At 40.4% G+C, this 12,519-nt stretch overlaps 1 protein-coding gene and 1 long non-coding RNA gene across 4 annotated transcripts in view; one reads left to right on the forward strand and one right to left on the reverse strand.

The window, feature by feature from the left end:
• The window catches only part of LOC106732175 (uncharacterized), a 34,848-nt gene extending 31,983 nt beyond the window's left edge, over nucleotides 1-2,865 (forward strand). The window contains exon 3 of the long non-coding RNA XR_001368439.4: nucleotides 2,473-2,865. This is a non-coding gene — a long non-coding RNA (uncharacterized LOC106732175). The remainder of the gene's footprint in view (nucleotides 1-2,472) is intronic.
• ITGB6 (integrin subunit beta 6) overlaps nucleotides 1-12,519 on the reverse strand; it is a 92,399-nt gene that overhangs the window by 9,628 nt on the left and 70,252 nt on the right. For all 3 annotated transcript variants that reach the window (XM_014574716.4, XM_014574719.4, XM_006111648.5), the window contains one exon: nucleotides 2,837-2,956. In XM_014574716.4, coding sequence (XP_014430202.3) covers nucleotides 2,837-2,956 — 120 coding nt within the window. The remainder of the gene's footprint in view (nucleotides 1-2,836; nucleotides 2,957-12,519) is intronic.

The following is a 12,519-nucleotide window of genomic DNA, read 5'->3' on the forward strand; positions in this document are numbered from 1 at the left end:
AACATACTTGATTGCTGAGTTTGGCACTTCAGGACATAACTGTTAATTATATACATTATGGTGCTAATTAAAAGGGTCCAGGTGTTGAATCTATACATTTTATTAAGGTACTTGTGTTACCATACTAGAAATTCAATACTACTTTTAGATTATTTTTCTTGTTTGTTTTTCATTCTATAAACTCTATAGCAATCCCAGGTCGAACATGCGCACTTTAGAAGAGAAAACCAGTATTATTCTGTGAAAGATTTTTTTTTCTAGAATTCAACACAATAATAAGCTGGTATAGTTCAGAGGACACATTCTTTTTGTCTGCTCTCAATTAAAAGATCATTTTAAAATAACCAGTATTACTCATAAAAGGCTATGAAGGTTACTATTTTATGAATTATTCTGCTGATCCATGGTCTGATGACATTTAAATTCATTTCAGTTTGGCATAATTTGCATAGATTTTATTTTGCATGACTTTTTTGATTGACGTCATTATGCAACTTATTTTGAGAGGTCTAGTTTGAACATGGGGAGAAGGTATTAGCCATTCGTGCAGACTAAATTTCAAATCCAGAAGTGAAAATGAGCTTTGGATTGTTCACGGTGTTCTCATCTTAGTTCATATTTGCATACATCACAAAACCACAGAGTAATTGTTCCTTTACTTGAAATAGGTCCAGAAGTGGAACAAGAGATGAGAATTTAGGTTAATTCTCAGAACTGCGTGGGGAATGCTGCAGTGCATTTGCATGCAGTATGCCTGCCTTAAGCTGTTTCTATCAGTCCTTCTCTTTAAATAAACACAGTAATATGTTTAATAAAGAAAATATCATACAGCTATGAAAATATTTTATGCTCTTGAATCTGGGGAGTAGAGTTTACACATGGATAAACCTTCCATCCTTGTTTTAAAACCCTGTTATAACATTCTTTGATATAAAGCTACTTTATGTAATGGTTTAGGCAGAACTGAACCCAGAGCTTATTGCATGAGCCTCTATCGCATGAGCAAAAAGCCAGATGGCTCTTAGCTAAGGCTGTAGAAAAGTGGTCACCAACAAGTAAATCAGGATCTTCTGGTAGACCTTAGAGCCTCTGACAGGTGATCCTGACTGTTTGGCCAAGAGGCTATCAAGTGCCAGCTCTTCAGCTGCCCCTCCCTTGACTGCTGTACATCTCCTGCCCTTTGCCTTGCAGCTGTCTCCTCAGGAGCCTCCTGCTTGCTGTGTAAGACAAGGGAGGGAAAGGAGGGAAAGCAGGGGCGGGACCTCAGAGAAAGGGCACAAAGGAGGTGGGGGCAAGGGTACTTGGGTTTGAGGTAGATCTTGGATTTTGGGTTTGAGATAGATCTGAAATTCAAAGTGATCTTGTGCTTAAAAAGGCTGGAGACCACTGCAGTAGAGCACACTAATTCTTCCTCCCTGCAGATGGTCAAATGCCACTTCATGGAACAATATACCAGTGTGGGTTATAATGGCACACTGCTATTATTAAGCAATAATATTGTTACAAGAGTAGCTGATTATTTTCAGTGCAATCACTTTAATTCCTGACACAGGTGCTGAAGAAACACTGTACAAAAAATTAATAAAGATGATAAGTGGCTGGAAAAAATTTCCAAGCCTCAAGTTGTACTCTCAGAAGGAAAACAACCATGTGCCATGCTTTAGTCAGTGATGTAACTTTCGCAGTGAGGCACCGGGCGTGTCCACAAATGTATGTTACTGCTTGGAAAAAAGCTGTCTAAGGATATGTTTACACAGCAGCGTTATTTTGGAATAAGTGACATAGTCCACGTCTACCCAGCAAGCAGTTCTTTCGACATAATGTTGAAATAATATTGAGCTGAAGGACTTCTTACTCCAACTCCTGTATCCCTCATTTTATGAGGAGTAAGGGAAATCAGAGGAAGAGTGCTTTTTCTCTGACTTCCTGCTGTAGATAGTGCCAAAAGCTGAAATAAGCTATTTTGACTTAAGCTAAGCAATGGACATAACTCAAGTTGTATAGCTTATTTCAGCTTCAACCCTGATGAGCAGACATGCCCTAAGTAACTGAGGAGTCTCTGTTCTCTAGTGTTCCACTTTCTTAGGATCTTTAAATGAAATATAAGAAAAAACAAATAGCACAATATAAAAAAGAAGTATTTTTAAATGAAAGGACATACCTTAGTAAAATGATTGTTGAACTTCTTTAATAACTTTGTGAAAATCATTCAACTCTTCGTAATAGTGCCGTGTTAAATATAATTGTGTGGGCAGGATATGATTGTAAAAATATTCGCAAATCCTATAAACATTTGCTTCATTGTGTCTAGTGTAAGTATTATGGTTACTTGGTGATCTATTAACATTTTTTGTATCTGTCTGAATAATATTTTGCAGGTAATTTGTCATATAATGTGATGGTATTTGGTATCATACATTTCATCGTACTTTTAAAACATTAATTAATCCGTACATCACTTCTGTGTTGCAGAGAAGGAAATGTTACCCAGACTCTGCAGATGAGGGAACTGAACAGAGTGACTTGCCTCAAGGCCACAGAGGGAGTAAGAGCTGGATTTAGATCAGCCATTTCTGGTTTCTAGCCTGGTACTTAGTCCATTCTGCCTGTATTGCAAGAATGCTCATGTCTCATTTCACCATTATATGTAAAGTATTTTAGGAAGTGCTTTTTTTTGATTAGGTAGAAAAATACTTTTAACACAAGAAAATACAGTACTGTGTGTAACATCTCAGTCTGCTAATATTCCAGTATGTATGGCTTGATTCCCTCATTTGTGGTTTTAAATTATACCACAAAGTGATATTGTGTGTATATAGTGATATTAACAACTCACCTTTCTGCTTTATGCTATGAATAATTGTCCTTCCTTGTTCATCTGTAGCCATTAGAAATGTAGAAACACATTCATTTTCCCCTTGCAAAGAGCAAGGAATGGATTTATCCTTTGGGAAATCTGGAAAAAGAAGTCACCCAGTAGGTCAAGTGCAATTTAACATGTATTAAAAACAGAGACTATGGATTAATGTGTGTTACAGTCTTTCCAGCATACAGTAAAGAGAACTGCAGAAATCTTCTAAGAATGGCTGTTATATTTAATGACATTTTTTTTCTAAATGCCTTTTTGTTTTTGTTTTAGATTTTCCACTTGTATTTCAGAAGGGTAGGTCCAGGTGTTGTCAATCTGCACTGACCATCAAGTGCACCTATCAATCTGCTGTTGCATGAATTTCAATGAATTGCAAATAATTCCAAGACACTTTCCATCAGTTGTCTAGGGAATAGAATACCCTGATTCTAGTACAAAGTAAACAATATGTTCTCTTTGGCTGAAAGCTACTGGTATTGTGTCTAGATTACATTTCAGAAGTAGATAGCCACATATCAGACAGATACTGATACTTTTAAAAGGATTACCATTTATTTCTTCCACAATGGTGTTCCTAAAGAATACTGTGGCATGTATTGTGACAATAAATAAATTAATAACAGGAAACTTTAGTTGTAGTTGTAGTATTATTGTAATGTGATCCAGCGGAAGGCAGATATAAAAGTAATCCATTATGACAATCTGCCCAGTTTTACTTGCCCATCACAATTAATGTGATTGTGCAGAAAAACTTTTTTCATTTCCATTTTTTTCAAACCTTTCTGAGGTAGGGAACCTTTCATGCTGAATTGATTCAAGAGATGGGGTGTGGGAATGAATAGTTGTGGCAGAGAGGAAAAAAAGAAGCATAATAATTGAAATGTGAGGCTGTATATCCAATTCCAGAAGTGCCACAATTCCATTTCTAACATTATAGAATATCTTTATGGTAAGAAAATATTCTGCATTTTTAGCAATGCCTGCTAACACCTCTATAGTTGAACATCTGTTGTTGCTTATGTTATAAACTATGGTTTCAAGACATTTATGCAATAACCAGACTATTCGTTGTTTTTTAAAGTTTATCTTGTACAGACTAGCTCAGCTACCCCCTGAAGCTTCAGCTCTAAAAGTTGTTTGTTCCTGTACACAAATTTTTTAATAAGCCTGTTGGTCTTTGTTATTTTTAGATAAATGTGAGAAAACTAGAAGTTTGTCAAAGGGATTTTTTTAAATGAAATGTTATTGACATTCAAGTCTCTGTTCATCACTCCTTCAAACAAAATTCTATGTAAATTTGGCTGACTAAGGAGTGCCAAAGAGTTCAACCTAAACCTCTCAAACATCCAATCACAAAAAAGGTAGCAAACAAAGAAATAAAAAAGTGACTACAATAATAACATTTAAACGAAGCTATTGTACATACAGAATGTCAACTTCCATTTACTATGTATCACATATTTTCATATAATTAGTATAATCTGGCCTTATGTTATATATAGAGATGCAATGATTTATAACTGATTACAAAAAAATGTTGAGAATTTCAGTTTTCATTTAAAAAAAGTTTCTAGTTCACGGTACCATAAAGTCTTGAAAAATGTGACCCAACTGCATTCAAATGGTTCATGAACCAGAAAGCAAATAAAATGAATCCACAAATTTATTACTTTTTTAAAATACCAGGACAAACTAATCTCAGGATTTTGGGTGGCTTGATTCCAGATTTTTGACAATACTGTTTTAGTTTCTTAAATTTAACTTATACTGAATGTATTCATTCATTCTATGTGGTGTTCCACTCTTTTAGGGTACATCTACACTACAGCATTAATTCGAGTTAGCTTAATTTGAAATAGTTAATTTGAATTAAGCTAATTTGAATTAACGCATCTACACACAAACCTATTTCGAAATAGCGTTTTGCTATTTTGAAATAGCGCGTCCACACTGAGTGGACCCTGAACCAAAGTTAAGGCTGGCCAGAACCAGTGCCAGCAGGGCATCAGTTTAGGACTTAGTGTGAGGGGCTGCTGCCTGAGGCTAACTGAGCTCTGTGCTTAAAGGGACCCTACCTCCACCCCGGACAGACAGTTCTCAGGGTTCTACCTTGATGAGGGACAGCAAAGCAGTCCTGTCTTGGAGTGCCTGGAGTGCTCACACTCGGGACACCACAGCACTCGGCCACATAGAGCCAGAGCTGCTTCTGGGCACACTGGTGCGTCTCGTGGGGTCGTTGCCATCAGCCCGGCTGCACTTGCTGCAGGCTGCCATCTGGGGAGTCCATCGGGGGGCTGTCAGGATCCAGGAGGCCCTGCTGGAGAGCGTCCGCCCTGAGGAGCCCTCAGAGCCACCCCGGTCCTCCCCACTGGGGGCTTGTGCCCCATTCCTCCCTCAAGTCCTTCCACTTACCCCTCCCTAGCCCCCCTTCCTGATGTCAAACAAAAGACACGAATGTTCAAAAATAGAAACTGGGTTTATTGAACAAAACGGGGGGGGGATGAACCTCTGGGGAGACTGGGAAAAGGAGGTGGGAGAGAGTGGGAGAGGGGAGGGGGAAACCTGGGAGGAGGGAGCTGGAAGGGGGAAGCAAGGGGAAGAAGGGGGAGGGGAAGCTCAGGGCCCAGGGTTGGGGGTCTCGCCAGACTGTCAGTCGACGGTCAGGGCAGTGTGTGTGGGTATGTCTCCGAAGTCTTCAACTGCTAAGACACGAAGTCTCGTCGCAGCGGGCAGCCAGAAGGCTGAAGGGAGCCCCGAAAGTTTTAATGTCCGTGACTTTACTGCTAGGTCCCTTGCAGAGGGTAGCCAACAGGCTAACAGATGCCCCGGTGTGTAGGAAGAGCTTATTATACCTTAGATTTTAGCTGCTAGAACACAAAGTTCCTTTGCAGCAAGCAGCCTGGGAAAGGCTGGAAAGGTGCCCCAACGGATCTTGTCACCTGGGAGTGACACAGATCCAAACGCCCAAGCTCTCCCTATGTCTGTCCCTTTATGACCAGCTGAAGTTCTTTTAAATTGTGCTTGGTTCTATTACAGCAACTGAAGGAGTCAGGTTAAAACTTAAACAGTTACAGGTTTATTAAAGGAACTTATAAATCATATGGTTACAACGGCTATTGCTCTATTTCTTAAATGTTAGCAAAATATAGATCTTAAAATGGTTACAGGAAAAAGGTAAAGATAGAAAATAGAAATAATGGTACCAAATGACAGCTTAATCTTTAAAGAGCTCTAACACTATGTGTGTGTATATATATATATATATATATATATATATATATATATATATATATATATATATATATACTTAAAGGACCACATCCAGGTACAATTTTTACCCCCTTCTGTGCCTCTCGACTCCAGCGTGTCAGGCCAGGGTCAGTCCCTCAATTCCTCGGAAAGGCGAATACGAGGTGGGCGTTCCCTCTGGAACCTCGGGAGGTCAAACACCAAACCCGACCAGCAGATAGGTGGTAGATTGACACACAAAGTCAGTGTGCTGCTGGACTCATCTTTATACCCCTGGGGGCCCGTATTCTCTTTCTTATCTTAAGAGACCAAATTTTACTGGTCCGTTTTGTGGCGCCAGTTCTTACAAGCAAGTTTCAAGTTAATGTACACTTGTAAGAGAGGAAGATAACTAAATTAGGAGTGCCGGATGTTCTTGTTGGGTGGGAGATTCCTCCCCCTGCGGACGGTTGTGTGTTCGTATCAATATGGGTTAAGTCAAAGTCATGATGTACAGCCTCTTGGTCAACAATTAGTTTGACCACCCTCCTATCTCTGCTTACAGTTGGTCATGGTCACTGAGCCAGCATATCTAAACCTCCTGCTCCAAGGTTTTCAAAGAATATGCTGTTTTCCTGCTCTTATGTGCCCTGCATGGTTTCAAGCAGACAAAGATGGATGTTAAAATGGGGGTTCACGTCTGGATACACAGACCAACTTGATTTTCATGCAAACCTGCTCCTGGGTTTGCATGTGGTCTTTGGTTGCCAGGCTGGCAGCTATCCTGCCATAGATGGCCACATTCCTCCATCTAGCGCGGAGATCATGGACATTGGGGGCATCCCCCCCAAACCTGAATATGGTCCATGATCTCTGCCCTGGACCAGGAAGGTGCCTGCCTTCTCCAGCCCCTGCCAGGCTCCTGGGAGCTGGCAGACTGATCCTGGGGAGCAGTGGAGGGCTGGCTGCCAGTGGCTTGCTGGCTCATGTTTTGGGGCCACTGGGTCAGAGGCCCTGGTGGCCACTGCTGGCTCTGGGCTGGCAGGCTTGGAGCTGGCACAGGCACTGTAGCCAGGGTCTACCCCTTTAATGGCTCCGGGGCTGGGGGAGAGGAGAGTAAGTTTTCCTGGTTGTGCCCAGAGTGGCAACCAGGGCTCCCTGGGAAGGGCTGGAGGCCCCCTATTTCAAATTAAGTGTCTACACAGCACTTAATTCAAAATAGCAATTTGGCATTACTCCTCATAGAATGAGGTTTGCAGAGTAGACATACCCTTAGCATATAGGGTCATTACTCCTAGGCATTAGCTAGTTTTTTGAAATTCACACTCACGGTTAAGTCAATTCTAATGCACACTGCGCTTGTATTAAATATGTCCAGTAGATATGTGTAATTTGCACTAATTATGGTATCTGCAGCCATGATCCATTACATATCCAGGTTTATAGCAGCATAATACCATTGATTTCAGTTTTTTACATCAAATGGAGTTACTGTAGTGTAAAACTGCAGTAACATAGTGGTGAACTGAGGCCTGAGAACACATAAAATGTAGTTAAATCCTGAACATGCTAGTGTGTGCAAAAAGAGGGACTGCCGCCTTTATCAGGTCACCTCCAAATTTTCTTGTTTATCTTTTAAAAACACATAACGCTACTGTACCCCATCTTAAAAAAAACCAAGAATTTAAATAAAATAATAGTAAGGGCTGATTTTAAAAACAGATCTATCTGAAGAATAAGGATAAAAAAATGTGGACACCAGTGCAAGGGTGCTAGAATTACGAGTACTGAGGGGCAAGGCAGCCCCCCGGCTTAAAACAGTTTTCATCATTGTGACGTAGTGGGGGTACCTGGCTGGTTTCTATGCTGCTGGCTCTGGGGTAACCCCCACTGGCTGCCGTGGGTACCACGACCCAGCAAAACAGGATGAGTCACTATGCAAACCAGTATGGCCAGACACCCCCCATGGAGAGGAACAAAGGAAGGTGGAATGCTGCCCTGGCTGGGGGGCAGGGCTGGAAGAGTGTGAGTTGAGTTGTGGGCTGGGAGCATGGAGGAGACAGCCTAGGGAAAGGGGCTGGAGTTTAGGGGCCCAGTCTCCCCCATCTCAAGGGGACCTGAGGCATCCTAGCCCAGCTCTGTGACCAGATTACATCTGTGCTGTGCTGTACCCTGGAGAGGCAATAAACTTCCTCCTTTCCACCGGCGTGCAGTCTGTTTGTGCCATTTCGGGGTGCAGGAGATGGGGGACCCCCAACGCTAGAATTACGAGTACTGAGGGGCAAGGCAGCCCCCCGGCTTAAAACAGTTTTCATCATATACAGGGGTTACAGTTTTGGTCAATGGGTCTCAGCACCCCCAGTAAGAAAACTGTTCTAACTGCACCAGCTGAATTCCTTCAGAAGTGTTTTACATTGTACTGGGAAGACAGCATGCAAGGTTCATCCTTGGCAGCTGGACTATAGGATTAGTGCCAGAGGTGTATGTTGTACTGAAATGGGAAGCTGACAACTTTACAGGGGTGCTTCCACTTCAACATTCTTAGCCAAAGAGGAACAAAATCACTTTCAAGTATATCTGCCTCTTAGGCACCTTTTAGTTCTTTGCTAATCATACTGCCCCAGGCTTTGAAAATTGCTTTATAGTGACTCATACAAACAGTAAGGGAACATGTATAGGCCTGACAGGATACATCTGTGGAGCAGAGCTGGGGAAGGAATATAAGAACACATTGAGCCCTGGCTGTGCATGTGTCTCAGAGATGGAGGTAAATACAACTGCCCAGCCCTTTCCCCAATCTGCAGCTCACTTCTCTGATCCTTTTCTCTCCCTGGCTCTATAAGCTGGATAAGTATGTTCCTCCTACCCCTGCTCCCTTGCATGTAGCTCCATACCTAGCTATATGAGTGAGAGATGCTGCCTTGACTTTTCCTCAGTTTCCTTCTCTGGCTCCTGTGGGACCTAGAGATTCCTGCAGCTCTCACAGCATTTTTAGAAAATTACAGTTTCTTATACTTAAAATTAATTTAACAATTTCTCTTCATCCATGAGAAACAGTAACATACGCAGCTTCTATAGAAACTCAGCACCTCCACAATTGTTATGTTATTTTGACACCTTATTGGAATGTTGGAGCAAGAACATTCAAAGATGAAATTCCTGCACTGCACTTATAAACTTGAAGTTAGGGTTTAAAAAGTGGGAAGTGAAACTGATTCTGTACAGAGCACCGCTTGGTGCACAAAACAGGCAATCTGAACAAATGGAGGAAAATGCACATGAATTTGTGTGTGCATGTGTTTAACTCTTTAATTTTAATCAGCTCACATTTTAAGAATTTTTAGTAAAGGAATCTCTCGGAAAAAATCTATTTAGAGTTTTTAATATTCTATATAAAATACGTTTTAAAGATGTCACAGTGAAGCACTCCAAAATCAGGAAAACATCCAATTTGAGGTTACTTTGCACCTTGTCCAGTTGCAATACTCCTAACATGCAACAGAAACAGAGCTCCCTTTGTGAAACTTAAAAAACGGGCAACCTTTCTTAACCTCTTTGTAGTTCACAAGGTCTATAGGAAATGAATGAAGGAATCCTTTAAACCCCTTGTCTCAGTCAATATGCAGCTTCACTATACTTGCCACTATGCAGTTAAATTAGCCATGTATAGTGCAATCTTCCTTAGCTGCACACTTTGGACTTGACCGAGCTCCTATTGAAGTCAGTGGGAGCTTTTATATGGACTTTAATGGGATTTGGATTAGACCTTTGATAGACTAACAAACAGTCCCCTGCACACACTAAGTTATGTACAACTTAGTTAAGTTAAATTCATTGAGTATTACAATTTATCACAGTAGCATTTAGATGCATTACTTAGGATTGAGCCCCCATAGTGCTAAATTCTTTATAAACATGACTCTCCCTCAAAGATCTCATTGTCTAAATATAGGATGAAATTCAACACATATATATAGCTAACCACAAACAAGAAGCGATGAAAGCAAGAACAAATGTAATAGCGACAAGATTATGCAGTTACTTAGGACAATAAGACACAATTTGATGAATTCATATTCCATTACAGTTTTTCTGTTGTTGTGTATGGAATCTTTGATTATTTCTTCTTTTCTTTTAAAGTTCCTATTGCTTTTCTCCAGATCACTTAAAGCACTTTTCATTAGGGCTATTTCCATACCCAAATCAATCATTTTACCTACCACTCTGAACCATTTTGGATCTGGTGTTGAGCTGTTCAAATAAACTTTGCAATAATTATTTTATTTGTGAAGTTAGAATGGTAACTATCATGCAGTTTTTACTACAGTAGTTGCTAGTACTGTTAGTAGCAAGACAGGAACCCCCCTTGAAACATCCATTTTTGCTTGCCTGGAGCATACAGGGCACACAGAGCAGAAGGCCCAGGCTGTGTGACCGTGAATGGCTGTAAACAGAGATATGCCAATTGCTGACCAAGAGGCTGCTGAGGAGTGCCCTTGACTTAAACCCATATTGATACGAACACACAGCCGTCCGCGGGGGGAGGAATCTCTTGCCCAGTAAAAAAAATGTCTAGTACTCACAATTTAGTTGTCTCTCTTGCAAGTGTAAATTAACTTGAAACTTGCTTGTAAGAACTGGCGCCACAAAACATACCAGTACAATTTGGCCTCTTAGATAAGAAAGAGGATACGGGCCCCCAGGGGTATAAAGATGGGTCCAGCAGCACATTTACTCTGAGTGTCAATCTACCATGTATCTGCTGGTCAGGTTAGGTGTTTGACCTCCCGAGGTTCCACGGGGACGCCCACCTCGTATTCGTCTTTCCTAGGAATTGAGGGACCAGCCCTGGCTTGACCCGCTGGAGTCGAGAGCCACAGAAGGGGGTAAAAATTGTACCTGGATGTGGTCCTTTGTTTTAAGAGTACACATAGACTTAGAGCTCTTTAAAGATTAAGCTGTCATTTGGTACCATTATTTCTATTTTCTATCTTTATTTTCTTTGTAACCATTTTTAAGATCTATATTTGCTAGCGGTTAAGAAATAGAGCAATAGCCATTGTAACCATATGCTTTTATAAGTCTTTTAAATAAACCTGTAACTGTTTAAGTTTTAACCTGACTCCTTCAGTTGCTGTAACAGAACCAAGCACAATTTAAAAGAACTTCAGCCGGTCATAAGGGACAGGTATAGGAAGAGCTTGGGTGTTTGGATCTGTGTCACTCCCAGATCCGTTGGGGCATCTCTCAGTCTTCCCTAGACTGCCCTCTGCGAAGGGATCCTGTATCCTAGCAGCTAAAATCTGAGGTGTAATAAGCTCTTCCTATAAACAGGGGCATCTGTCAACCTGTTGGGCCCTCTGCAACGGGACCCTGGTCCCAGCAGTAAAGTCACGGACGTTGAACCTTTTCTCAGCACACACACACACACACACACTGCCCTGACTGTCGGCTGACACTGTTATAAACAAAATCCAAGCTGCAAAAGATCACAGTCAGGGAAAGGTAGAACTTGAAAGAATATCAAGTGCAAAATTAGGATAAAGCAGTGTCACATCTACTTTCTCTCTCTCTCTCTAAACACAGAGATATAAACAATGCCATGGGCTAGTCCCAGTTTTCAGTACTATTGTGGATACCTTAAAATAGAATGCTATGTGTATACTTGGCTACACAGATCTGACACTCAGTGATAGTTTTTTGAAAATTTGCAAAAAGAATACAATAATACCAAAAACTGTATGGAAGGTACAGTACTTAAATACCAAATATCCATTCTACCCACAGTCTTCTAAATAACAAACCTGCTCATTCAGTTTATTATTTTTACTTGTATGTTTTTGAGAATTTTTTGCACTACTTATTATACTTCAGTTTTTACCATAAACTATACTATAGTAATCTATTTGTATGTATAGATTAGTATAATTCAAAGCAATGTATGTATCATTTCAACAATAATTAATTGATTTTAATAACTTTTTATAGTTTAGAGAATTCCATATATTCATGGATGTATGCCACGTATATTAATCATTATACATTATTGTGAAGTTCTGAAATACAATGCTGCCTTCCCTGCCTCCATAGATACATTCTTACAGTTTTTGCACATTATATTTGATATCTGTAATAGTAATTACAAATTTAAACAGTGCTGGAGCTCACTTCAAAAAGGATGCAAATCACAGATAGATTGCTGCTATCTGTGATCATATAGGTAAATTCCCAGCAATTTAGTGCAAACAATCTTAAGATGCACATACCACATTCTTTGGACATTGCTGTCCAAATTATTTTATTTTCCTGATCTATAGATGAAGTCATGTATGTGATATGTTTACAGCATAGTCATCGTTCTGCCTTGTCTCAGAATTACGTGTCACATTATTAGCTGGCATTGGAAGTAATTATAGATTGTT

The sequence above is a fragment of the Pelodiscus sinensis genome, chromosome 7 (assembly GCF_052426305.1).
Source record: "Pelodiscus sinensis isolate ZL-2025 chromosome 7, ASM5242630v1, whole genome shotgun sequence".
In the NCBI taxonomy this organism is placed as follows: Eukaryota; Metazoa; Chordata; order Testudines; family Trionychidae; genus Pelodiscus; species Pelodiscus sinensis.